Source organism: Molossus molossus, unplaced genomic scaffold, assembly GCF_014108415.1.
Source record: "Molossus molossus isolate mMolMol1 unplaced genomic scaffold, mMolMol1.p scaffold_m16_p_2, whole genome shotgun sequence".
NCBI classification, from domain to species: Eukaryota; Metazoa; Chordata; class Mammalia; order Chiroptera; family Molossidae; genus Molossus; species Molossus molossus.
The window spans coordinates 88,357,884-88,384,188 of NW_023425355.1; the positions used below are offsets into that span (position 1 = coordinate 88,357,884).

Here is a 26,305-nt window from a genome sequence, read left to right on the forward strand (position 1 = left end):
GTACTGGAAACCTTAGCCACAGCAATCTGATATAAAGAAAAAATAAATGTGATCCAAATTGGGAAGGAGGAAGTAAAACTGTCATTATTTGCAGATGACATGATATTATACAAAGTAAACTCTAAAGACTCTATCAGAAATCTTCTAGACTTAATAAATGAATTTGGCAAAGTAGCAGGATACAAAATTAACCTCATGAAATCGACGGCACTCTTATACACCAATGATGAACTCACAGAAGGAGAAACTGAAAAAACAATCCCATTCACCGTCGTGGCATAAAAATGAAGATACCTAGGAATAAACTTAACCAAAGAAGTAAAGGACCTATTTGCAGAAAACTACAGGTCATTGAAAAAAGAAATAGAGGAAGATATAAAAAAGTGGAAGCACATAACTTGTTCATGGATTGGAAGAATTAGCATCATTAAAATGTCCATATTACCCAAAGCAATCTATACATTCAATGCAATCCCCATCAAAATACCAACAACATATTTCACAGAACTAGAACAAATACTTCAAAAGTTTATATGGAACCAAAAAGGACCCCAAATATCCACAGCAATCTTGAAAAAGAAGGACAAAGTAGGTGGGATTCCAATACCAGATATCAGGTTATACTACAACGCGACTGTAATCAAAAGAGCCTGGTATTGGCACAAGAACAGGCAGAAAGACCAGTGGAACAGAATAGAGAACCCAGAAATGGACCCAAGGCAATAAGCTCAATTAATATTTGACAAAGGTGGCAAGACCATACAGTGGAGTAAAGACAGCCTCTTTAATAAATGGTGTTAGGGAAATTGGACAGCTACATGCAAAAACTGAAACTAGACCATCAACTTACACCATACTCAAAAATAAACTCAAATTGAATAAAAGACTTAAATGTGACCCGTGATTCCATAAAAGTTCTAGAAGAACATGTAGGCAACAAAATTTCAGACATCATATGCAGCAGAATTTTCACTGATTTACCCCTAAGGCAACAGAAACATGGAGAAAATGAACACATGGGACTGCATCTAACTGAAAAGCTTCTGCACAGCAGAAGAAACAACTATCAAAATAGAAAGGCAAGGACTTCCGGTCAAGATGGCGGGTAGGTAAATGCGGTATCGCGTCCTCCCACAACCACATCAAAGTTACAACTAAACTACAGAACAACCATCATTCAAAACTGCCTGAAATCAAGCTGAATGAAAGTCGTACAACTACGGAATTAAAAAAAAAAAAAAGCAGCTACATCCAGACCATTAGGACGGGCATTGCGCCGGCGCGAGGGGTGGCGAGATGGGCTGGTCCCACACCCATGGGTGGCGGATAAAAATCAGGAGGCTCCCGCGGCTGGGAAGGTACTTCCTGAGGACTGAGGGGTCCCCATCCCACACCAGGTGCCCCGCTCAGGGTTCCAGTGCCAGGAAGAGAAGTCCCCATAACTTCTGGCTGGAAAAACCAGTGGAAACTGTGGCTCAGGGAAGCTGAGGCGGCTGGAGCCCCAGGCAGCTCCTTAAAGGGCCCGCGCACGGACTTATCGGACTCTCTCCCTCTAAGCTCGGAGGGGAGGCAGCTCGAGGGGCACCAGAGAAACACAGGGAAGAACTGAACTGTTTGGCACTGGAGCGAGGGCTGGAGAGGGGATTCCTCGGGGACAAACGTGCTGTTAGAGGCCTTTGTTCCTTTGGTGAGCCCTTCCCGGGGGCGGCAGACAGAAGCCATATCTGGGACTCCAGCAACCTGGCTCACACTGGTAGCCCCGCCCTGCTGACTCCCTGAGGCCCCGCCCCACACAACTTTCAAGCCCACCCAAACTGTTGGCACTTGCTTAACCATAGGATTGGCCGGTCTTGGATCCTGCTTCAGGTTTTTCCTAAATTCTTTCAAACGAGCAGCATCTAGTCTCAGTGAGCCCCATACCTCTCATTAAGTAATACACAGAAACAAATACAGGGAGGCAGCCAAAATGAGGATACAAAGAAACAGGTCCCAAATGAAAGAACAGAACAAAACCCCAATAAAAGAACTAAGCGAAAGGGAGATAAGCAACCTAACAGATACTGAGTTCAAAATACTGCTTATAAGGATGCTCAATGAACTTAGTGAGAACCTCAGTGAACTTAGGGAGGGCCTCAAGAGCATAAAAAAGGACCGGTTAGAAATCATGGATACACAGTTAGAATTAAAGGAGGCATTAACTGAAATAAAGAATAATTTACACAGCTTCAATAATAGAGTATGTAAATCCAAGGAGCAAACCATCGATTTGGAATATAAGGAAGCAAAAAATCCCCAATCAGAACAGCAAAAAGAAAAAAGAATCCAAAAAAATGAGGATAGTGTAAGGAGCCTCTGGGACAACTTCAAGCATGCCAACATTCGCATCTTGGCGGTGCCCGAAGGAGAAGAGAGAGAACAAGAAATCGAAAACCTGTTTGAAACAATAATGGCAGAAAACTTTCATAACTTGGTGAAGGAAACAGACGTACAAGTCCAGGAAGCACAGAGAGTCCCAAACAAGATGAACCCCAAGAGGCACACACCAAGACACATCATCATCAAAATGCAAAAGGTTCAAGACAAAGAGAGAATCTTAAAAGCAGCAAGAGAAAGGCAGCTAGTTACCTACAAGGGAGTACCCATTAGGCTGTCAGCTGATTTCTCAAAAGAAACTTTGCAGGCCAGAAGGGAGTGGCAAGAAATATTCAGAGTGATGAAAACCAAGAACCTACAACCAAAATTACTCTATCCTGCAAAGCTGTCATTTAGAATTGATGGACATATAAAAACTTTCCCAGACAAGAAAAGGTTAAAGGAGTTCATCACTACCAAACCGTTATTATATGAAATGGTGAAGGGTCTTTTTGAAGAAAAAGATAAAATATATGAACAAAAAAATGGCAATGAATACATATCTATCAACAATGGAATCTACAAACAAAATGAACAGGAAGAACAGAAACATTCTCCTAGATACAGAGAACATTTTGTTGGTTGCCAGTTGGGAAAGGGGTTGGGGGAATGGGTGAAAAAGGTGACGGGATTAAGAAGCACAAATTCATTGCTAGACTGATAAACCTCAAAGGGAAAGGGGTTGGGGGGTGGGAAGAAATAAACCAAAGAGCTTATATGCATAACCAATGGACACAGACAATGGTGTGGGAAAAGGTGGGAGGGGGGGCGGGAGTGGGGAGGAAGGGGTCAATGGGGGAAAAATGTGGAACGTCTGTAATACATTTTACATCCAAAAATAAAGATTTGGAAAAAAAAAAAAAAACAGAAAGGCAACACAATGTATAGGAGAACATCATTGCCAATGATACATGAGATAAGTCATTAATTTCCAAAATATGTAGAGTACTCATACAGCTCAACCAAAGGAAGACAGAGAACCCAATTAAATGGGCAGAGGAGCTGAATAGACACTTCTCCCAACAGGACATACAAATGGCCAAGAGATATATGAAGAAATGCTCAACATCACTAATCATCAGAGAGATGCAAATTAAAATAACAATGAGGTATCACCTCATACCTGTCAGAATTGCAGCCATCAACAAATCATCAAACAACAAGTATTGGAGAGGGTGTGGAGAAAAGGGGACTTTAAAAAACTACTGGTGGGAATGCAGACTGGTGCAGTCACTATGGAAAGCAATATGATGTTACCTCAAAACATTAAAAATTGAACTCCCATTTGACCCAGTGATTCCACTTCTAGGAATATACCTTTAGAAGCCTGAAACACCAATCAGAAAGAATATATGTACCCCCATGTTCATAGCAGCACTGTTTATAATAGCTACGATCTGGAAACAGCCCAAGTGTCCATCAGTAGATGAATGGATAAGAGAGCAGTGGTACATCTACACAATGGAGTACTATGCAGCTGTAAGAAAGAAATATCTCTTATCCTTTGAGATGACATGGAGGGACCTGGAAAGTATTATCCTAAGTGAAAGAAGCCAAGCAGAAAAAGACAAATACCACATGATCTCACTTATATATGGAATATAATGAACATAACAGTCTGAGAAATAGGGTAGAACCAGAAACATGGAAGTAGGGTACAGACTGACAGCCCTCAGAAGAGGGGGTGGTGCGGGGTGGAAGAGATAAACCACAGAATTTCCATGCATGTATGCATAACCAATGGACATGACATCAAAGCCGGGGACGGGGCGGGGGAATTTGTGAGGAGGGTGTCAATGGAGTAAAAAAGGAGAAATATCTGTAACAAAAGTAAATAAATAAATTAATTAATTAATTTAAAAAAAAAAAACTATTAGAAGATGGTCAAATGAGCCTCCCATAGAGGGCTTTTCCTTTATTTCCTCTTTCTTCATAAATTTAGTCTCTTTCTATTTTGGAATAGACTGAAGCATTTACTGTTTTGATTAGGGAGAGGTAGTGGCCTGATCTCTTCTATTCTCAATTAGACATATAGTAAGATTACATGATATACTTTTTCTAGGTTGGGGGGGTATAAGGGAGAGGATTGACCTTGGGTTTATCTTTATTGTACTAGTAATTAAGAATAGTATGACATGAAATAAAGGAGGATCTCAAATTCAAGAGAATCTTTATTTACCAATTACAGTTTAGAATAACCGAAACCACAGTCGCTACACTGTGGTCAAAGAGGCATTTGAATATTATGCTAGAATGAAGAAAGGAGACCCAAGGCCAATGCAGAGATGAAGTCATTCAGTACTTACTTGGACTTCCTTTTCTCCTTCAGGGCTTGCCCAATCACCACTGGAGAATAACTTTTATTAATAAGTGCTATGAACTGTGTGACACTTACCCTCCTCTCTTGGTGGTTCCATTTCGTGCCACAGATGAAGATCTCAAGAGAGTTGCAACTTTCAGATCCCGAAATCGAATTCCAGTGAGTACTGCAATTAATGTTTTGTTTTTTTTTCAAAGTGTGCCTTTTATTTTATAAGAATGGTAGTAGTCAAGTAATTCAGAGAAACACTCTAGAATTTCAATCCAACAAATGATTATCAATTGCCTTCTGAGTGCAGAGCACCATGCTAAATGGGAAAATAAGAAAGACAACACCTGCCTTCTAAGAGCTCGCAATAAAGGATGGAGAATGAACATAAGTCATTCTTATTCAAGGGAGGGTATAAGTAATGTTGTCATATGTAAACCAAGTGCTAGGTGGAAGGAAAGAAGGTAGGACAGGGTCATTGTGGTTTTTATCTTTGTTTTTTAATTTATCTTTATTGTTGAAAGTATTAGAGATGTCTCCCTGTTTTTACCCCATTGACCCCCCCTCCACCCCACTCCTGTCTATATTTGTAACACAATACCTGATATATGATATTGTGTCAGCTGAGTCATGCTGAAAACAAGGCAGTATCTTATGTTATGGAATGTATAAATATAGGTTTTTATGTATACTTGCCTTTATTAGGATTAGCTTATCCTCATCACATTTGCAAGTTGCCTTAATACCATTTGCAAACTGGAGCCAAGTGCAGAATATTCCAGACAGTATTCTATGGTATCATTGGACCTACTTGACAAAGTTCTCTTTGCTTCTTAAGTATTTATGTACAAGTCATACTGTCTACTCTGTATACATAAATTTTATTGACTAAAAATTTAAAGAATGTTTTCCTCTCTGTTAATTTTCAGGGCATGTCATAATAAGGACATTGTTTTGGTTTGGTTTAAAAACAAGGGTTGAAGAAATTAAGAATTAATGTCAACTCACCTTTCAATCCTAAGTCTAGATATTTTTATCCCTAAAAGGATATTTGTGTGAAACTTTTGTATGCTGTCAGCATAATATGAATTGTATCTTCTAAAATTCACTTGGTTCTCTATGAATTTTCATTCATATCTTCATGATATATATTGTACTCGAAAGTGTGTTTTTTAGCTCATTTTGTTAGAACATGGTGTTAAGGAAGCTAGAGTTAGGAGTTCACTCCTCTTATGTTCTATTTGGACATAGTTTTCTGTGCCATAGGAACAGACCATATCTGCCCTGACCATCTGTCTTGCTAATACATTCCTTGCCCACAGGAGAACTGCATTAGGGTAGCGTGAATCACTTTTGTTCACTCCTTCATTTAATGTTTATTGAACATCAACTGTGTTAAACGTGTGTGTGTGTGTGTGTGTGTGTGTGTGTGTGTGTGTTTCATGGGATTTGGAGCAGGGGAGGAAATGAAACAACTGTGTCCAGTCCATTATGCTCAGGCTGCCATCTTGATCCAGTAGTCCCCACTATTCTGAGTGAATGAGAGTCCACTGTAGAACAAATAAAACTTTTTGCTTGTTGAGCCATTTTATGGATCCTTCTAACTTTCTGATAGCCACCAGTTTGCATTTTTTCCCTAACAAAACTGAGGCTAAGCAGTTCATAAACCCTATATTTTTACAGGTTACCAGGCTTAATAATATGTAATAGTAGATAATGTACTTTTCCCGACATACCCTCTAATCACCTTACTCTTTACTGTAACCCAGAAAACATATTTGCTTTCAATGTGAAACCATTAATATTTGATATTTAGTTTTATAAGCCCATATAAAAATAAAAAAGGAATGACAAGAAAGCAGTCTTGTTATTTTGTGTGTAAATAAGAAAAAAGCATATAAAATATCACTGATTAATAAAATAATGCACATGCATTAACATTACCATTAATGGTTAAATACCCTTTGTTCTCAAACAGGTTTGTCTTAATGTTATGGAAGTCTTTAACATAAGTAATACGTATTTTATTTTAGACACTTTAGAAAATACCAGTAAGCAAAAAGGAGTATGCACCACCTTAAAAGAATCACAGTTAACATGTTGGTATATGTCCTTCCAGACTTCCTTCTATGTATGCCTATTTTTATTAGAAAAAAAGAAATAATTCTGTAATCTGTGTCGCACTCTGCTTTTTCTACCTAGCATTATCTTGGAAATAACTTTCCACACTGATAAATACCTACTCATAGGCTGGTGTATAGATGTGCCACAATGTATTTAATCAGTTTTCTCTTGTGAGACATCAGGGTTCTTTTTATGTATATTTTGCTATTATAAGCAATGCTGTGATAAATATCTTCTGTTGGCTAAATCTTTAAGTACATTCTTTTTTTTTTTCTTTATTGATTTTAGAGAGAGGAAGAGAGAGGGAAAGAGAGATAGAAACATCGATGAGATAGAACATCAGTTGGCCACATCTTGCATGTTCCCAACTGGGGATCAGGCCCACAACCTGGGCATGTGTCCTGACTGGGAATCGAACCAGCGACCTCTTGGTGCATGGGTCGACTCTCAACTACTGGGCCACACCGACCGGGCTTTAAGTACATTCTTAATAATGTATGACCCTTATATACTTTAAGAAGAATAACCTAATATGGTACCATTTACTTTAAAAGTACTCATAATAGACGTGGAAGTGAGGTACAGAGTGACAATCCCCAGAAGAGGGGGTGGGGGGAGAGATAAACCACAGAACTTATATGCATGTGTGCATGAACAATGGACATGGACAACAAAGCTGGGGACAGAGCGGGGAGGGATGGGTAGGGGGGATCAGTGGGGGATAAAGGAGAAACATCTGTAACAAAAATAAATAAATTAATTAAATTTTAAAAAGTACTCATAATAGTTGATATTGTGAAATTAGCATTGTTGTACCTGGTCAGCCATACAGCAAGCATCATTTTTAAAGTTAGTTGAGATCCCCAAAGAAAAAGAAAGCAAGAGCTGAAACAACTCATAAGAGTACCATTTCTTAAGATGGCATGGTGACTCTAGCCTTAAATCTCCCAAGAGAGAGAAGAAGGGCGGAAGCAAGGAGGGCACTGGTGGCACAGGACAGTTTGTTGCATATTTAAATTTAAAATTTAAATTTAATTCATTTAAATTTAAAACTTGATGAAGGTCTTTATCAAATAATAAATCTCTTGTATCTAGAGTGATTTGCTGTTTAAAAATGATCTCATATCAAATCAACACATTGTGTACCTTAAATTTACAGTGTTATATGTGAATTATATCCCAATAGATCTAAAAAGTCAATTCAGTTCAATTAAAAACAAATACATAAAAGTGATCTCATGCCTTTTATCTCTCTTGAAGCAAAGGATATAAGAATTAGGTGGGGCAGGTCTCCTTTCCACATTACAGATTAGAAAATGGAGGTTGAGGAAGAGCCAAGTGCTTATGCCAGGGCCTCATAGTTTTGATTCTTTACACTCTTAGGGGCCACAGTGGTGTTTTTAATTGGTCTCTGGTATGGCACAAAGAATCAATGAATGAGTCTTCATATTATCAAATAATCATTCTTACCAACCCATTGTCATTATTATGCACATAATTTTTATCAACATCAGTGCTTGTCCTTTGTTCCCATGGAGTGGGTGACTTCAAAAGATAACAGTGTATTTGATCTTGTATTAAGTGAGCTCAGACTGTTATGTTTTAGTTCTTGTGTCTGCTTTTCATAGTTTTCCATATCTGACTTGACTGGCTTCCAGCCTGCCTTTACATGCTAACTCAAGCCAGCCAGCCCCTGCACTGCACTGAGTACTTTACCTGCATTCATTCTTCCTTTTGTTTTCTCAGTGGCTCCATGAGATAACATTTCTCCCCATTTGATGAAAGGGGAAAGGGAACCAACAGAGGCTGTGAGCTTAGTGTGCAGGTTACAGCCATGGCAGAGATACACCATCCCCAGAGCCCAAGCTGTTACTTACCACACTCACCTCCTGGCTCCCCCTTCCTTTTTTTGACAGCTTTATTGAGGTATACACCAAAAAATTCAGCAATTTAAGTGGACAATTCTGCCTTGGCTGGTTTAGATCAGTGGTTAGAGCATTAGCCTGCGAACTGAAGGGTTTCAGGTTCAATTTCTGGTCAAGGGCACGTACCAGGGTTGCAGGTTCAATCCCCAGCCCCCACTGGGGTTGGACGGGAGGCAACCCATCAATGTAGCTCTCTCACATGAATGTTTCTCTCTCCCTCCCTCCCTTCCTCTCTCTCTAAAAAAAAAAACCGATGGAAAAAAAAATCAATGGAAAAATATTCTCAGGTGAGGATAAACAAAACAAAACAAAAAATTGATTAAATAAATAAAACGGAGGGTTCTATAGTTTTTCATATTATATTATTAGCTACCTTTTACAGTTATTGTTTCTCAAGTGATATGAGCTGGGAAACCAGGTATCAAATGTGCTAGGTGTATATATAAAATTAGAGAAGGCTGAGTATGAGTGAAGGCTCGAAGAGCTCTCCTAGGAGCTGGGTATCCCTGCTTCATTGTAGAGACTCTGGCAGATCTTTTGGCTGTCCTTTTTAGATTCCCTTGGGTTATTACCCAACCCCACTGCCGTATTAGATTCTGGAATTGAGAGACTGTCAGGAAAACGACCTGCAGATGTGAGATGGCACTATAGAAACATTATATCAGAGGTGATTTCCTTTATCTCTCACTTTTTGTTAAAGTTGTTTCTTTGTAGTGATAAATCCAGTGCAAGCTACAGAACTGAAATGATGTCAGAAGCTTTCTGTTTTAGTTAAGTGTTTAACTTCTATTCCATGGGGTACTAATTAAAAAATGACTAAAAAGAAATTGGTTATTCTAATTGTCTTTTTTTATTATTAATTAATTTTTTATTACAGATGTTTCTCTTTATTCCCCCCTAGACACCCTCCTCCCAATCCTACCCCCGCCTCACAGGATTGTTGCCTATGTCCATTGGTTATATATATATGCATATAAGTTCTTTGGTTTATCTCATCCCTTCCCACTGCCGCCCTACTCTGAGGTTTGTCAGTCTGAACCATACTCCTTTCTATGTCGCTGGGTCTATTTTATTCATAAGCTTATTTTGTTCATTATATTCCACAAATAAGTGAGATCATATGGTAGTTCTCTTTCTCTTATTGTCTTATTTCACTTAGCATAATATAGTGATACCTCGGTTCTCGAACGCCTCGGTTTTCGACCAAATCGGTATTCGACCAGGAGATTCGAGAAACTTTTGTCTCGGAATCCGAACAAATATTTGGAACTCGAACTTCCGAGATGAGCCGAGTTGAGCCGAGTTGAGCCGAATGGCGTTCATTCGGCCCAGCGCACCTTGCTTGCATCATCAGTGTGAGTGCAGAGAGAGAGTCACGCTTTGTGGAGAGAGTCACGCTTTCCTATTGGGTTTCATTGCTTCGGTTCTCGAACAATTCGGTTCTCGACCGTCCTCCTGGAACGAATTATGTTCGAGAACCGAGGTATCACTGTATTCTCCAGGTCCCTCCATGTCATCTCAGAGGGTAAGAGATCTTTCTTTCTTACAGCTGCATAGTTTTCCATTGTGTATATGTACCACAGCTTTTTTATCCACTCACCTGTTGATGGACACTTTGGCTGTTTCCAGATCTTAGCAATTGCAAATAGTGCTGCTATGAACATAGGGGTACATATATTCTTTCTGATTGGTGTTTCAGGCTTCTTAGAATATATTCATACAAGTGGGATCATTGGGTCAAATGGCAGTTCAATTTTTAACTTTTTGGGGAAATACCATATTGTTTTCCATAGTGGCTGAACCAGTCTGCATTCCCACCAGCAGGGTACTAGAGTCCACTTTTCTCCACATCCTTGCCAACACTTGGTGTTTGATGATTTGTTGATGGCAACCATTCTGGCAGGTTTGAGGTGATACTTCATAGAAGTTTTAATTTGCATCTCTCTGATGATTAGTGACATTGAGCATTTCTTCATATGTCTCTTGGCCATTTGTATATCCTATTGCAAGAGAGGTCTATTTAGGTCCTCTGCCCATTTTTTAATTGGGTTCTTTGTCTTCCTTCTGTTCAGTTTTATGGGTACTCTTTATATATTGGACATTAACCCCTTATCTGATATATCATTGGCAACTATGCTCTTCCATATAGTGGGTTCCCTTTCCATTTTGATGCTTGCTTCTTTTGCTGTGAGGAAGCATTTTAGCTTGATGTAGTCCTATGCATTAATTTTTTTCTTGTATCCGTGAAAATTCTGCTGCATGTGATATCTGAAATATTGTTGCCTACCTTTTCTTCTAGGACTTCTATAGATTCACAATTTATGTTTAACTCTTTTATTAATTTTGAGTTAAATCTTGTGTATGGAGTGAGTTGGTGGTCTAGTTTTATTTTATTTTTTTGCATATAGCTGTCCAATTTTTCCAACACTATTTATTGAAGAGGCTGTCTTTACTCCAGTGTATGCTCTTGCCACCTTTGTCAAATATTAATTGAGCGTATTGTCTTGGGTCAATTTCCAGGATCTCTGTTCTGTTCCATTGATCTATATGCCTGTTCTTGTGCCAACACCAGGCAGTTTTGATTACAATGGCTTTGTAGTATAACCTGATATTTCATATTGTGATCCCTCCTACTTTGTTATTCTTTGACAGGAAGGCTGTGAATATTCAGGGTCTTTTTTGGTTCCATGTAAACTTTCCAAGTATTTGTTCTAGTTCTATGAACTATGTGCTTGGTATTTTTATTAATTAATTAATTTATTTTTGTTACAGATGTTTCTACTTTTCCCCCCACTGATTCCCCCCTCCCCATCTCTCCCCACCATGTCCCCAACTTTGTTGTCCATTTCCGTTGTTCATGCATACATGCATATAAGTTCTGTGGTTTATCTCCGCCCCCCGCCACCGCATCTTCTGAGGATAATCAGTCTGTACCTCACTTCCACATCTCTGTGGCTACCCTATTCCTCAGACTGTTATGTTCATTATATTCCACAAATAAGTGAGATCATATGATACTTGAATTTCTCTGTTTGGCTTGTTTCACTTAGGAAGACACTTTTCAGGTCTCTCCATGTCATTTCAAAAGATAAGAGATCTTTTTTTCTTACAACGGCATAGTACTCCATTGTCTATATGTACCACGGCTTTTTTATCCATTCGTCTACTGATGGACATTTGGGCTGTTTCCTGATCTTAGCTATTGTAAATAGTGTTGCTACAAAAATGGGTGTACATATATTTTTTTGATTGGTGTCTCAGGCTTCTTAGGGTATATTCCTAGAAGTGGCATCACTGGGTCAAATGGAAGTTCAATTTTTAAATTTTTGAGGTAACACCATATTGTTTTCCATAGTGGCTGCACCAGTCTGCATTCCCACCAGCAGTGCACTAGAGTCCCCTTTTCTCCACAGCCTTGCCAACACTTGTTGTTTGATGATTTGTTGATGGCAGCCATTCTGACAGGTGTGAGGTGATACCACATTGTTGTTTTAATTTGCATCTCTCTGATGATTAGTGATGTTAAACATTTCTTTATATGTCTCTTAGCCATTTGTATGTCCTGTTTGGAGAAGTGTCTATTTAGTTCCTCTGCCCATTTTTTAATTGGGTTCTTTGTCTTCATTTTCTCGAGTTGTATGAGAACTCTATATATATTGGAAATTAACCCTTTATCTGATATATCATTGGCAATTGTGCTCTCCCATACAGTGGGTAGCCTTTCCATATTCGTGATTGTATCTTTCACTGTGCAGAAAGTTTTGAGTTTGATGTAGTCCATGTGTTCATTTTCTTCTTTGTTTCTGTTGCCTTAGATGATGTGTCAGTGAAAACTCTGCTGACTATGTCTGAAATTTTGTTGCCTAAAGTTTCATCTAGGATTTTTATGGATTCATGAGTCACATTTAAGTCTTTTATCCATTTTGAGTTTATTCTTATGTAGGGTGTTAGTTGATGGTCTAGTTTTATTTTTTTGCATGTAGCTGTCCAATTTTTCTAACAGCATTTATTAAAGAGGCTGTCTTTACTCCACTGTATGCTCTTGCCACCTTTGTCAAATAGTAATCCACATACTGTTTTGGGTCCATTTCTCGGTTGTCTGTTCTGTTCCACGGGTCTATATGTCTGTTCTTATGCCAGTAGTATCAAGCTGTTTTGAGTACAGTGGCTTTGTAGTATAGCCTGAAATTTGGCAATGTGATCCCTCCTACTTTGTTCTTTTTTAAGATTGCTGTGGCTATTCGAGGTCTTTTTGGTTCCATATGAACTTTTGAAGTATTTGTTCTAGTTCTGTGACGTATGTTTTTGGTATTTTGATGGGGATTGCATTGAATGTATAGATTGCTTTGGGTAATATGGACATTTTAATGATGTTAATACTTCCAATCATGAATAAGGATGTGTGTCCACTTTTTTATATCTTCCTCTATTTCTTTTTTCAATGGCCTGTAGTTTTCTGCGAATAGGTCCTCTATTTCTTTGGTTAAGTTTATTCCTAGATATCTTAATTTTTTTGCCATTATGATAAAGGAGACTGTTTTCTTAGTTCTCTTTCTGTGAGTTTATCATTGATGTATAAGAATGCCATCGGGCCCTGGCCAGTTTGGCTCAGCGGTTAGAGCGTCAGCCTGCGGTCCGGAGAGACCCGGGTTCGGTTCCCGCTAAGGGCACGTACTTCGGTTGCAGTTTGTCCCCGGCCCTGGTTGGTCGTGCGGGTGGCAGCCACTCGATGTGTCCCTTCACGTCGATGTTTCTCTCTCTCTCTCCCTCCTACTCTATCTGTACAAAAAAAAAAAAAAATGGAAAAATATCCTCGGGTGAGGATTAAAAAAAAAAAAAAAGAATGCCATCGGTTTCTTGATGTTAATTTTGTATCATGCTACTTTGCCAAATTCATTTATTAAGTTTAGTAAATTTTTTTTTTTTTTTAATCCTCATCTGAGGACATTTTTCCATTTTTTGTACAGACAGAGTGGGAGGAAGAGAGAGGAAGAGAGAGAGGGAAACATCGATGTGAAAGGGACACATCGAGTGGCTGCCACCCGCACGACCAACCAGGGCCGGGGACAAACTGCAACTGATGTACGTGCCCTTAGCGGGAACCGAACCCGGGTCTCTCCGGACCGCGGGCGGATGCTCTAACCGCTGAGCCAAACTGGCCAGGGCGAGTTTAGTAAATTTTTGATGGAGTCTTGGAGTTTTCTACCTATAGCATTATGTCATCTGCAAATAATGACCGTTTCACTTCCTCCTTTCCAATTTAGATCCATTTTATTTTTTCTTCCTGTTTGATTGCTGTGGCTAAGACTTCCAGTACTATGTCAAATAAGAGTGGCGAAGGTGAGCATCCTAATTTTGTTTCTGTTCTTAAGAGAAATACTTTTAATTTTTGCCCTTTTAGTATGATGTTGGCTCTAGGTCTTTCATATGTGTCCTTTATTTTCTCGAGATATAATCTGTTTACTTCCATATTGCTGAGCATTTTTATCAGAAACGGGTGCTGGTTTTTGTCGGATGCTTTTTCACCATCTATTGATATGATCATATGATTTTTATCTTTCATTCCGTTTATGTGGTGTATCACATTTATTGATTCACGAATATATTACCAGCCTTGCATCCCTAGGATGAATCCCACTTGGTCATGGTGAATAAATTTTTTTGATGTATGGATGGATTCGATTTGCTCGTATTTTTTTTTTCAGGATATTGGCATCTATCTTCATCAGGGATATTGGTCCATAGTTTTCTTTTTTTTTAGTGTCTTTTTATGGTTTTGGAATTAGAATTATGCTGGCCTCATAAAGCGTGTTTGGAAGTCTTCCTTCTTCTTGAATTTTTTGAAATAGTTTGAGGACAATGGGTGTTAGTTCTTCTTTGAATGTTCGATAACATTCCCCCATGAAGCTTTCCAGGCCTGGGCTTTTGTTTCCTGGGAGAGTCTTGATTACGTCTTCAATTTCTGTTGTTGTTATTGGTCTGTTCAAGTTTCATATCTCTTCGCAGTTCAGTTTTGGGAGACTGTGTGTTTCTAGAAATTCACACATTTCTCTTATATTGTCTAATTTGTTGCCGTATAATTATTCATAATATTTTTTTAAAATTCATTTTATCTGTGTTGTCAGTTATTATTTCTCCTATTTCATTGCTGATTTTGTGTATTTGGGTTCTCTCTCTTTGTTTCTCGGTGAGTCTAGCTAAGGGTCCTTCAATCTTGTTTATCTTTTCAAAGAACCAGCTCTTTGTTTCATTGATCCTTTGAATTGTTTTTTTGGTCTCCATATCATTTATTTCTGCTCTGATCTTTACTATTTCCTTTCTTCTACTTGCTCTGGTGTTTTCTTTTTGTTTCCTTTCTAGTTCTTTAAGTTGTGATATTAGGTAGTCTATTAGAAACTTTTCTTGCTTCTTGAGGTTGGCATGAAGTGCTATGAACTTCCCTCTCATAACTGCTTTCGCTGCATCCCATAGATTTTGTGTTGTTGTGTGTTCATTTTCATTGGTTGTCTGGAAGTTTTTAATATCTTCCTTGATCTCCATGGTAACTCATCATTGTTCAATAACATGCTGTTTACCCTTCATGTTTTCAAATGTCTTGGCATGTTCTTGTTGTAATTGATTTCTAGTTGCATGCGATTGTGATCTGAGAAGATGCTTGATATGATTTCAGTCTTCTTGAACTTGTAGAGACTTAGTTTGTGCCCTAACATGTGGTCTATCTTTGAGAATGTCCCATGTGCACTTGAGGAGAATGTGAATTCTGTGTTTAGGGGATGTAATTCTCTGTAGATATCTATTAAATCCATTTGATATAGTGCTTCACTAAGAGTCTGTGTTTCTTTGTTAATTTTTTGTCAAGAAGATCTATCCAGTGAAGTCAGCGGGGTATTGAAGTTCCCTGCTATGATTGTATTGCTGTTGATTTCTCATTATAAGTCCTCCTATAGACTTCTAATATATGTTGGTGCTCCTAAATTGGTTGCGTATATGTTTACCAAGGTTATATCTTTCTGTTGGATAGATCCTTTCAATATTTTGTAGTGTGGCCTACACTGTCTCTAGTTATGGCCTTCATTTTGAAATCTATTTTATCAGATATGAGTATTGCAACCCCAGCTTTTTTTTCCTTTCCATTTGCTTGAAAGATTTTTTTTTCATCCCTTCACTTTCAACCTATATGTGTCTTTTGTTGTGGGTTGGATTTCTTGTAAACAACATATATGTGAGTCATGCTTTCTTATCCAGTCAGCTACTCCGTGTGTTTTTATCGGAGCATTCAAAGCATTCACATTTAAGGTGATAATTGATATGTACTTATTTATTGCCATTTTCCTTTAGTGTGGTTACATTTTTCTTTCTATTTCTTCACTAGTTACAGCAGTCCTTTTAGCATATTTTGCAGTGCTGCTTTGCTGTTAATATATACCCTTAGCCTTATTTTGTCTGGAAAGTTCTTTATTTGACCTTCTATTTTGAATGATAGCCTTGCAATATAGAGTCGTCTTGGATTCAGATCTTTGATTTTCATGACCTTGATTACTTCATGCCACTCCCTTCTGGCCTGTAGTGTTTCTATTGAGAAGTCAGCTGAGAGCCTTATGGGGTTTCCTTTTTAAGTAACCTGTTGCTTATCTCTTGCTGCCTTTAGGAGTCTATCTTTGTCTTTAATTTTTTGCATTTTAATTTTTTTTTTTTTATGAATTTTTTATTTATTTTTTTGTTACAGATATTTTACCATTTTACCCCATGGGCACCCCACACACCACCCCACCTCCGCCCCATCCCTGGTTTACTTCTCCATGTCCATTGGTCATGCATACATGCATATAAGTTCTGTGGTTTATCTCTTCCCACCCCCCCCACCCCCCCATCCCCTCTTCTGAGGGATGTCAGTCTGTGCCCTACTTCCATGTTTCTGGGTCTACTGTATTCCTCAGGCTGTTATGTTAATTATATTCCGTATATAAGTGAGATCATGAGGAATTTGTCTTTTTTGCTTGCCTTCTTTCACTTAGGATAATACTTTCCAGGTCCCTCCATGTCGTCTCAAAGGATAAGAGATCTTTCTTTCTTACCACTGCATAGTACTCCATTGTATATATGTACCACAGCTTTTTTATCCATTCGTCTACTGGTAGACACTTGGGCTGTTTCCAGATCTTAGCTATTGTAAATAGTGCTGCTATGAACATGGGGGTACATATATTCTTCCTGATTGGTGTTTCAGGCTTCTTAGGGTATATTCCCAGCAGTGGGAACACTGGGTCAAATGGAAGTTCAATTTTTAATTTTTTGAGGTAGCACCATATTGTTTTCCATAGCGGCTGCAACAGTCTGCATTCTCACCAGCAGTGTATTAGAGTCCCCTTTTCTCCACACCTTCGCCAACACTTGTTGTTTGATGATTTGTTGATGGCGGCCATTCTGACAGGTGTGAGGTGATACCTCATTGTTGTTTTAATTTCCATCTCTCTGATGATTAGTCATGTTGAGCATTTCTTCATATGTCTTTTGGCCATTTGTATGTCCTGTTTGGAGAGGTGTCTATTCAGGTCCTCTGCCCATTTTTTAGTTGGGTTCTTTCTCGTCCTTTTGTTGAGTTGTAGGAGCACTCTGTATATATTGGAAATTAACCCCTTATCTGATACATCATTGGCAATGATGTTCTCCCATACAGTGGGTTGCTTTTCCATTTTGATGATTGTTTCTTTTGCTGTGCAGAAGCTTTTTAGTTTGATGTAGTCCCATGTGTTCATTTTCTCCTTTATTTCTGTTGCCTTAGGTGATGTATCAGTGAAAATTCTGCTCCGTATGATGTCCTAAATTTTGTTGCCACATTTTCTTCTAGAATTTTTATGGATTCACGGGTCACATTTAAGTCTTTTATCCATTTTGAGTTTATTTTTGTGTATGGTGTAAGTTGATGGTCTAGTTTCATTTTTTTGCATGTAGCTGTCCAATTTTCCCAACACCATTCATTAAACAGGCTGTCTTTACTGCACTGTATGCTCTTGCCACCTTTGTCAAATGTTAATTGAGCGTATTGCCTTGGCTCCATTTCTGGGTTTTCAGTTCTGTTCCACTGGTCTATATGCCTGTTCTTGTGCCATTACCAGGCTGTTTTGGTTACAGTCGCTTTGTAGTATAACCTGATATCTGGTATTGTGATCCCACCTACTTTGTTCTTTTTTTTTCAAGATTGCTGTGGCTATTCGGGGTCTTTTTTAGTTCCATATGAACTTTTGAAGTATTTGTTCTAGTTCTATGAAATATGTCGTTGGTATTTTGATGGGGATTGCATTGAATCTATAGATTGCTTTGGGTAGTATGGACATTTTAATGATGTTAATTCTTCCAATCCATGAACAGGGTATGTGCTTCCACTTTTTTATATCTTCCTCTATTTCTTTTTTCAATGACCTATAGTTTTCTGCAAATAGGTCCTTTACTTCTTTGGTTAAGTTTATTCCTAGGTATCGTAATTTTTTTGGCGCGATGGTAAATGGGATTGTTTTTTCAGTTTCTCTTTCTGTGAGTTCATCATTGGTGTACAAGAATGCCGTCGATTTCTTGACGTTAATTTTGTATCCTGCTACTTTGCCAAATTCATTTATTAAGTCTAGTAGATTTTTGATGTAGTCTTTAGGGTTTTCTATGTATAATATCATGTCATCTGCAAATAATGACAGTTTCACTTCCTCCTTTCCAATTTGGATCCCTTTTATTTTTTCTTCATGTCTGATTGCTGTGGCTAAGACTTCCAGTACAATGTTAAATAAGAGTGGCAAAAGTGGACATCCCTGTCTTGTTCCTGTTCTTAATGGAAATGTTTTTAGTTTCTGTCCATTGAGTATGATGTTGGCTGTAGGTCTTTCATATATGGCCTTTATTATGTCGAGATATGTTCCCTCTATTCCTACATTGCTGAGCGTTTTTATCAGAAATGGATGCTGGATTTTGTCGAATGCTTTTTCAGCCTCTATTGATATGATCATGTGGTTTTTATTCTTCATTTTGTTTATGTGGTGTATCACGTTTATTGATTTGCGAATATTGTCCCAGCCTTGCATCCCTGGAATGAATCCCACTTGGACATGGTGAATAATTTTTTTGATGTATTTCTGGATCCGATTTGCTAATATTTTGTTCAGGATTTTGGCGTCTATGTTCATCAGGGATATTGGCCTGTAGTATTCTTTCTTCGTAGTGTCTTTTTCTGGTTTTGGAATTAGAATTATGCTGGCCTCATAGAACGTGTTTGGAAGTCTTCCTTCTTCTTGAATTTTTTGAAATAGTTTGAGGAGAATGGGTGTTAGTTCTTTTTTGAATGTTCGGTAAAACTCCCCCGTGAAGCCATCTGGGCCTGGGCTTTTGTTTGCTGGGAGAGTCTTGATTACCTCTTCAATTTCCTTAGTTGTTATTGGTCTGCTCAAGTTTTCTGTCTCTTCCGGGAATAGTTTTGGGAGACTGTGTGTTTCCAGAAATTTGTCCATTTCGCATAGATTGTCGAATTCGTTGCCATATAGTTGTTTATAGTAGTTGTTAATGATCTTTTGTATTTCTGTGGTGTTGGTTGTTACTTCTCCTCTTTCATTTCTGATTTTCTGTATTTGAGTTCTCTCTCTTTGTTTCTTGGTGACTCTAGCTAAGGGTCCATCAATCTTGTTTATCTTTTCGAAAAACCAGCTCTTTGTTTCATTGATCCTTTGAATTGTTTTTTTGGTCTCTATGTCATTTATTTCTGCTCTGATCTTTACTATTTCCTTCCTTCTACTTGCTCTGGGGTTTTCTTTTTGTTTGCTTTCTAATTCTTAAGTTGTGAGGTTAGACAGTCTATTAAAGATTGTTCTTGTTTTTTGAGCTAGGCCTGTAGTGCTATGAACTTCCCTCTCAGAACTGCTTTTGCTGCATCCCATAGATTTTGTGTTGTTGTGTGTTCATTTTCATTGGTTTCCAGGAAGTTTTTAATTTTTTCCTTGATCTCCTCGGTGACCCATTCATTGTTTAATAACATGCTATTTAGCCTCCATGTGTTGAAATGTCTTTGCATGTTCTTGTTGCAATTGATTTCTAATTTCATGCCATTGTGATCTGAGAATATGCTTGATATGATTTCAATCTTCTTGAACTTGTAGAGATTTAATTTGTGTCCTATCATGTGGTCTATCTTTGAGAATGTCCCATGTGCACTTGAGAAGAATGTATATTCTGTAGTTTTGGGGTGTAATTCTCTGTAGATATCTATTAAATCCATTTGGTCTAGTGCTTCATTTAGACTCTCTGTTTCCTTGCTAATTTTTTGCCTAGAGGATCTATCCAGTGCTGTCAACGGGGTGTTGAAGTCCCCTGCTATGATTGTATTGTTGTCGATTTCTCCTTGGTAGTCCTCCAGAAGATTTTTAATATATTTTGGTGCTCCTATATTGGGTGCATATATGTTTATCAAGGTTATATCTTCCTGTTGGATCGATCCTTTCAATATTATGTAGTGGCTGTCTTTGTCTCTAGTTATGGTCTTCATTTTGAAATCTATTTTATCAGATATGAGAATTGCTACCCCTGCTTTTTTTTTGCTTTCCATTTGCTTGGAAATTTTTTTTCCATCCCTTCACTTTCAACCTATGTGAGTCTTTTGTTGAGAGGTGGGTCTCTTGTAAACAACATATAGATGAGTCATGCTTTTTTATCCAATCAGCTACTCTGTGTCTTTTTATGGGAGTATTCAATCCATTTACATTTAAGGTGATTATTGATATGTACTTATTTATTGCCATTTTTGTTTAGTGTGGTTCTATTTTTCTTCCCATTTCTACTGCTAATTACAGCAGTCCTTTTAACATTTCTTGCAGTGCTGGTTTGATGCTAATGTATTCCCTTATCCTTTTTTTGTCCGGGAAGCTCTTTATTTGATCTTCTATTTTGAATGATAGCCTTGCTGAGTAGAGTAGTCTTGGATTCAGATTCTTGTTTTTCATGACCTTGATTACTTCATGCCATTCTCTTCTGGCCTGTAGTGTTTCTTGTGAGAAGTCAGCTGAGAGCCTTATGGGGTTCCCTTTGTAGGTAACCTGTTGCTTATCTTTTGCTGCTTTTAGGATTCTCTTTGTCTTTAATCTGTGGCATTTAAATTACTATGTGTCTTGGTGTGGGCCTGTTTGGGTTCTTCTTACTTGGGACTCTCTGTGATTCTTGAACTTGAATGCCGTCTTCCTTCACCAAATTAGGGAAGTTTTCTCTCACTATTTTTTTGAATATATTCTCTATCCCTTGCTCATTTTCTTCTTCTTCGGGGACTCCTATATGCAAATATTATTACGTTTCCAGTTGTCCCATAGTTCTCTTAAGCTGTCTTCCTGTTTTTTAATAGTTTTTTCCTCTTGGTTTTCTGATTGGTTGATTTTTTTTCTACCCTGTCTTCTAATTCACTGATCCTGTCCTCAGCTTCCTCTACTCTGCTTTTTAAACCTTCCAATGTGTTTTTCATTTCTGATATGTCATTTTTTATCTCTTCTTGATGGTTTTTAATTTGCAATTGGCTTATTTTCAGTGTCTCTATGTCCTTACTCATGCTGTTCAGCTTCCTCAAGTTCATGGCTCTGAATTCTATCTCTGTTAACATGCCTAATTGCTCCACATTGATCTCATCTTCGGTGGAGGTGTCTTGCTCTTTCATTTGGCTTCTGTTTCTGTGTTTCACCATTTTGGCTATCACTGTGGGCTTTGGAGCCTGTCAAGTTTTCCCTGTGGGTGTTGGTATTCTGCTGTTTGTGGCTCCCTCTCCTGTGTTTAGATGAGCGAGGGAGGACCCACGTTGAACACCACTGTCAAGTCTTACTTTCCTGGTTAAAGTTGCCAGCCCGGGAAAGGTACTGTTATCCTCTAGCTTTTTGCCTGGGGGCTAGCAGTCTAGGTTACTTGATGAGTTTTGGGTTGTCAGTTGATTGAAAAGCTCCCTCAGGTGCTTAGCACAAGGGGATTTCCCGAGGGTGGGGCAGATGCTGGTTGTTAGTGAGCCTCAATTAGCACTTCAATGGCCCACAGGGTGGGGTTGGATCTCCGAGGGAGGGGCTGCTGCCTCTCCCCAGAGCCTTGGGAAGGAGCAATGTGGCCACCGTCCTGAGTGGCTGCACTCAGCCAAAGCTCTGAGCGCCCTCCTGATCCCAAGTGTCCCAACACAGCTCCAGTCCAGTCTGCCCTCCCTCTGCTGGAGCCCAAGGTGAGTGGCTGTAGCTGTTTCAGCCTCTGTCCCGGCTCTGCGTTGTGGAGCCGCCTGGGAGTGTAACCCGAGGGCGCGGCTCCAGCTAAGGCCACTTCCGAGCTGCAGACCGTGGGCTCCCAGTCCCTGTCTCGCGCCTTCGCAAGCCTACCAGGATCGAGTCAGTGTCCCTCGTTATATGGTCCTCCAAGCTGCTTTTCTGTTGGTATTTCCCGTTGATTTGTCTGTGTTATAGTTGTAATTCCAGTTTGTTTCTGGGAGACGGTCTGTGTAGCTTCCGTCACTCCGCCGCCATTTTCAATTCCCCCTGCATTTTAATTACTATGTGTCTTGCTGTGGGCCTGTTTGGGTTCTTCTTACTTGGGCCTCTCTGTGCTTCTTGATCTTGAATGCCTTCTTCCTTCACCGGGTTCAGAATATTTTCTGTCACAATTTCTTCAAATATATTTTCTAACCCTTACCCATTTTATTCCTCTTCAGGGACTCCTATGATGCGAATGTTACTATGCTGCCAGTTGTCCCACAGTTCTCTTAAGCTGTCTTCCTGTTTTTTAATTGTTTTTTCCTTTTGGTTTTCTGATTGGTTGATTTTTTTTCTCCCCTGTCTTCTAAATCACTGATTCGGTCCTCAGCTTCCTTTACTCTTCTGGTTAGTTCTTCCAATGTGTTCTTTATTTCTGCTATGTCATTCTCATTTCCACTTGGTTGGTTTTCAATATTTCTATATCTTTACTCATGGTGCTGATGTCCTTACTCATACTGTTGAGCTTCCTCAAGATCATTGCTCTGAGCTCTACCTCTGATAATTTTGTTAACTGCATTTCATTGATCTCATCTTTGATAGAGTTGTCTTGTTCTTTCATTTGGGATTTGTTTCTTTGTTTCACCATCTTGGCTATCTCAGTGGGTTTTGGAATCTGCCAAATTTACCTGGTGGGTGTTGGTGTTCTGCTGTTTGTGGCTCCCTCTTCTGGGTTTGGATGAGCCTGGATGGGTCTACGTTAAACACCATTGTCAAGTCTTAATTTTCTGGATAGATTTGCAAGTCTAGGAAAGGTTCAGTTATCTTCTACCTTTTTCATGGTGGCTAGTAGTCTCAGTTACTCAGTGCCTTGGAATATAGGCCTGGTTTTCTGCATAAGAGGATTTCCAGAGGATGGGATAGATGCTGATTTATTAATGAGCCTCAATTTGCATTTCTTTTCCTCACCTGAGAAAGGCTGAATCTCTGAGTATGGGGGTTGCTGCTTTTCCCCACAGCTCTGGGAAGGTGCACACTGGCCACCGTCCTTTGTGACTACAACTCAGCAAAAACTCTGAGTGCCCTCCAATACCACAGAGTTCCAGTCCAGACTGCCCTCTCTCTGCTGTAGCCCCCAGTTGATTGGCTGTGGCTATTTTAGTGCTCTGTCCTGGCTCTCTGGGCTGTGGAGCGGGCTTGGTCTGTATTCCCCAAGGGCAGTGCTCACAGCTAAGACTGCTGCTGTCCATGGGCTTCCAACCCGCCGCCCTGTCGTGTCTCTGCCGATCCTACCAGTGTCCTTGGTTATATGGTCTTGTCCTGCTGCTTTTCTGTTGCTTTTTTCTGAGGATTTGTCTCTATTTTAGTTGTAATTCCCATTTGGTCCTGGGAGATTGTCGGAGTAGCTTCTATTCACTCCGCCTCCATTTTCGCATCCTCTATGCCTATCTTGTGCGTAGCTGGGTAGCATAGGTCTTCCTGGTGCCCCTGCACCCTGCATGTCCTGTGGGTAAGTGGATGGCACAGTCCCTGCTGGGTAGCGCAGGCCTCTCTGGTGCTTCAGCACCCCGCAGGTCCTGCATGTAACTGGATGACACACTCCTTGCTGGGTCACACAGGCCTCTCTGGTGCCCCAACATCCTGCAGTTCCAGAGGGCGGGCTGCTGGATTGCACCAATCTCTGGGGCTCCTGCTTCCCACTGCTCTTTTAAGCTACTGGACCGCACAGGCCTTTGTGGAGCCCCAAATCCTTCTCCTGGAGGCTGGGGAGTGCTGCTGCTCAGTGGGGCTCACTCCTGCTCAGCTTTTGCTGTAGCTTTGGGGGATGGGTCTCAGCTGCTGGTCTGTGCTTTTGTTGCCTGGGGATGGATGTCTGCTCCCCAGCCTCTGTTGCTGGGTGTATATCTGGACACTGATAGGGCTGCTACTATGGGGGATGGTGCTGGGCTCCTGACTTTCTGAGGTTTCCGCGACAGGCAACTTGGGAGCTCCACTAATGTGCACAGGTCTGTTTTGACACAGAGTGTCCACTGGTTTGATGGTGCCAGGTGTGCTGGTGGGCTCAGGTTGCTTTGCCCTAGTTGCTCCCACTGCCTACTCCCAGGGTCTACCCAGAATCTTCCAAAATGGTGGGACCTCCCGTGACACAGGGAGAAGCACCCTGAAGGGCCACTTACCGTGGTAGCCAGCTGCTCCTGTCTACAGCATAGGAAGTTTCTGCTTTGTGGCTCTGCACTGCTCGGGTTTGGTTGTCCACCTTCACGTCCACTCAGTCTCTCACACACTCGCTTACTCTCTCACACACTCACCGTCCCTCAGGTCCTTCCCGCCTCCATCTTCCAGTGCATTTCATAGCGATTTTAGAATTTCCTATACTAATTGTCTCTTAATAGAGACATTGTTAAATGTGTGTTTCTGGGCACACACAGTGAAATCATAGGTAAATAAGTATTTCATTTCAGCAAAAACAGATTAAGTTTGTCATGATCATTAGTGCTTTATTTTTAGAATTTCTGTTGTTTTGAGGTTTATTTTCATAGCTTAAATTTCTGTACTGTCTATAGGTGTTATCATGGATTCATCCAGAAAACAAGACAGTCATTGTGCGTTGCAGTCAACCTCTCGTCGGTATGAGTGGTAAACGAAATAAAGATGATGAAAAATATCTCGACGTCATCAGGGAGACTAATAGACAAATTTCTAAACTCACAATTTATGATGCAAGACCCAATGTAAATGCAGTAGCCAACAAGGTGAGTATATGTAATGACATGAAAGAAACTTATCTTATATACAGCATATGGTATTTCACATGAATGGTTTATCCAGATCATGTCAATGTGTGGGCTTAAATTAATAGTCAAACTTAGCTTAAATAAGAAAACTAGTTCACTGTGGTAGAAAGTTTTAATCATAAACTTATCTTAAAAGACGACTATGTTAAAATGAAATGAAAACATTCTTTCCTTAAATTAGGCAAGTCTAGAACTGTAATGAACTTAGGTTTTGGTCAGAAGGCAAAGGTTAGAATCTCCTTGGAGCTGTTTAGGCTGTTGATGGTCATTTTCGGTGTCTACACTATTGAGGCATCTGTGAGGAGCTGTGGGAAGGTATAATTGTTAAAATCTCAAATTTGTAGATTTATCAAAACATCTCTTCATTATATTCATCAGTGTGTATTCTCATTTATGTAAAATAATCAAGGAATTAGTAGATCTATGTATCAGGTATATGAAGTTTATAATCACACACACACAATGTTACTATTTTCAAAGAAATCTGTCTCAGTTGTCTTCATGGCCTTCTTAAGAAGAAAATGTCAAGTATTCCTGAAGTTGACTGGGATCATCACCGTGAACATCAGTGACTACATAGTGTTGCCTTCAGGACCTCTTTGGAGGCTGTTGCAATGTGTTAGGCTGTTTGCACCTACACTAAATGGCCCCAGATTGTGCTATGCTTTTACCATTCAATTTTTCCTTTCTGTTTTGTTGTTTTCCTTCTCCCATTATTGTCAGCCATCAAAAGTGCTCACAGTGGGCCTGCCCTGTATTGCTTATCCCCATTCCACCTTTGAGAGTTCTTGTTTCTCGTCAGCTGTAGCTTCAATTTCATCATCTTGAATACTTTGCTTCTCCTGAGGTCATTTATCTGTTATCTTCAATTATTCAGAGCACAAGACAAGAACCTGAAAGCAAAACAAATTCTTGAGCAGCTCAGACAGTTGCAGCAGCTTCCTTAGTGGGGCCTATAGCATCTGTCTACACATGTGTGTGTGAAAAGCTGTGTGATGGGGTCTCCATTTACATGGTTGTGCATCTTACACACTGACTCATGGCGGGAGTGGGGGGCTCTCTGCCCCTTGCATTCTCTTGGAACAGATATTCGTTACTACAGGTGGTTTGTGTTTAGGGAATGAAAATGATCTTGAAATTATATGTAAAGTAATCAGGAAGTCTAATTATTAAGTAAATTAAGAATTATACATAAAATATTTAGGAAATTAAGTCTAAATAGTAATGTCTTCTTGGATTATCTTGAACTTTATATATTTCTTTTCCTAGAATTCAGACTTGAAT

The 26,305-nt window shown here is 39.5% G+C and overlaps 1 protein-coding gene across 1 annotated transcript in view; it reads left to right on the forward strand.

Annotated features, from left to right (window-relative positions):
* MTM1 (myotubularin 1) overlaps nt 1-26,305 on the forward strand; it is a 153,619-nt gene that overhangs the window by 101,861 nt on the left and 25,453 nt on the right. Inside the window, exons 8-9 of the mRNA XM_036271174.1 lie at nt 4,742-4,891; nt 24,791-24,979. Coding sequence (XP_036127067.1) covers nt 4,742-4,891; nt 24,791-24,979 — 339 coding nt within the window. The remainder of the gene's footprint in view (nt 1-4,741; nt 4,892-24,790; nt 24,980-26,305) is intronic.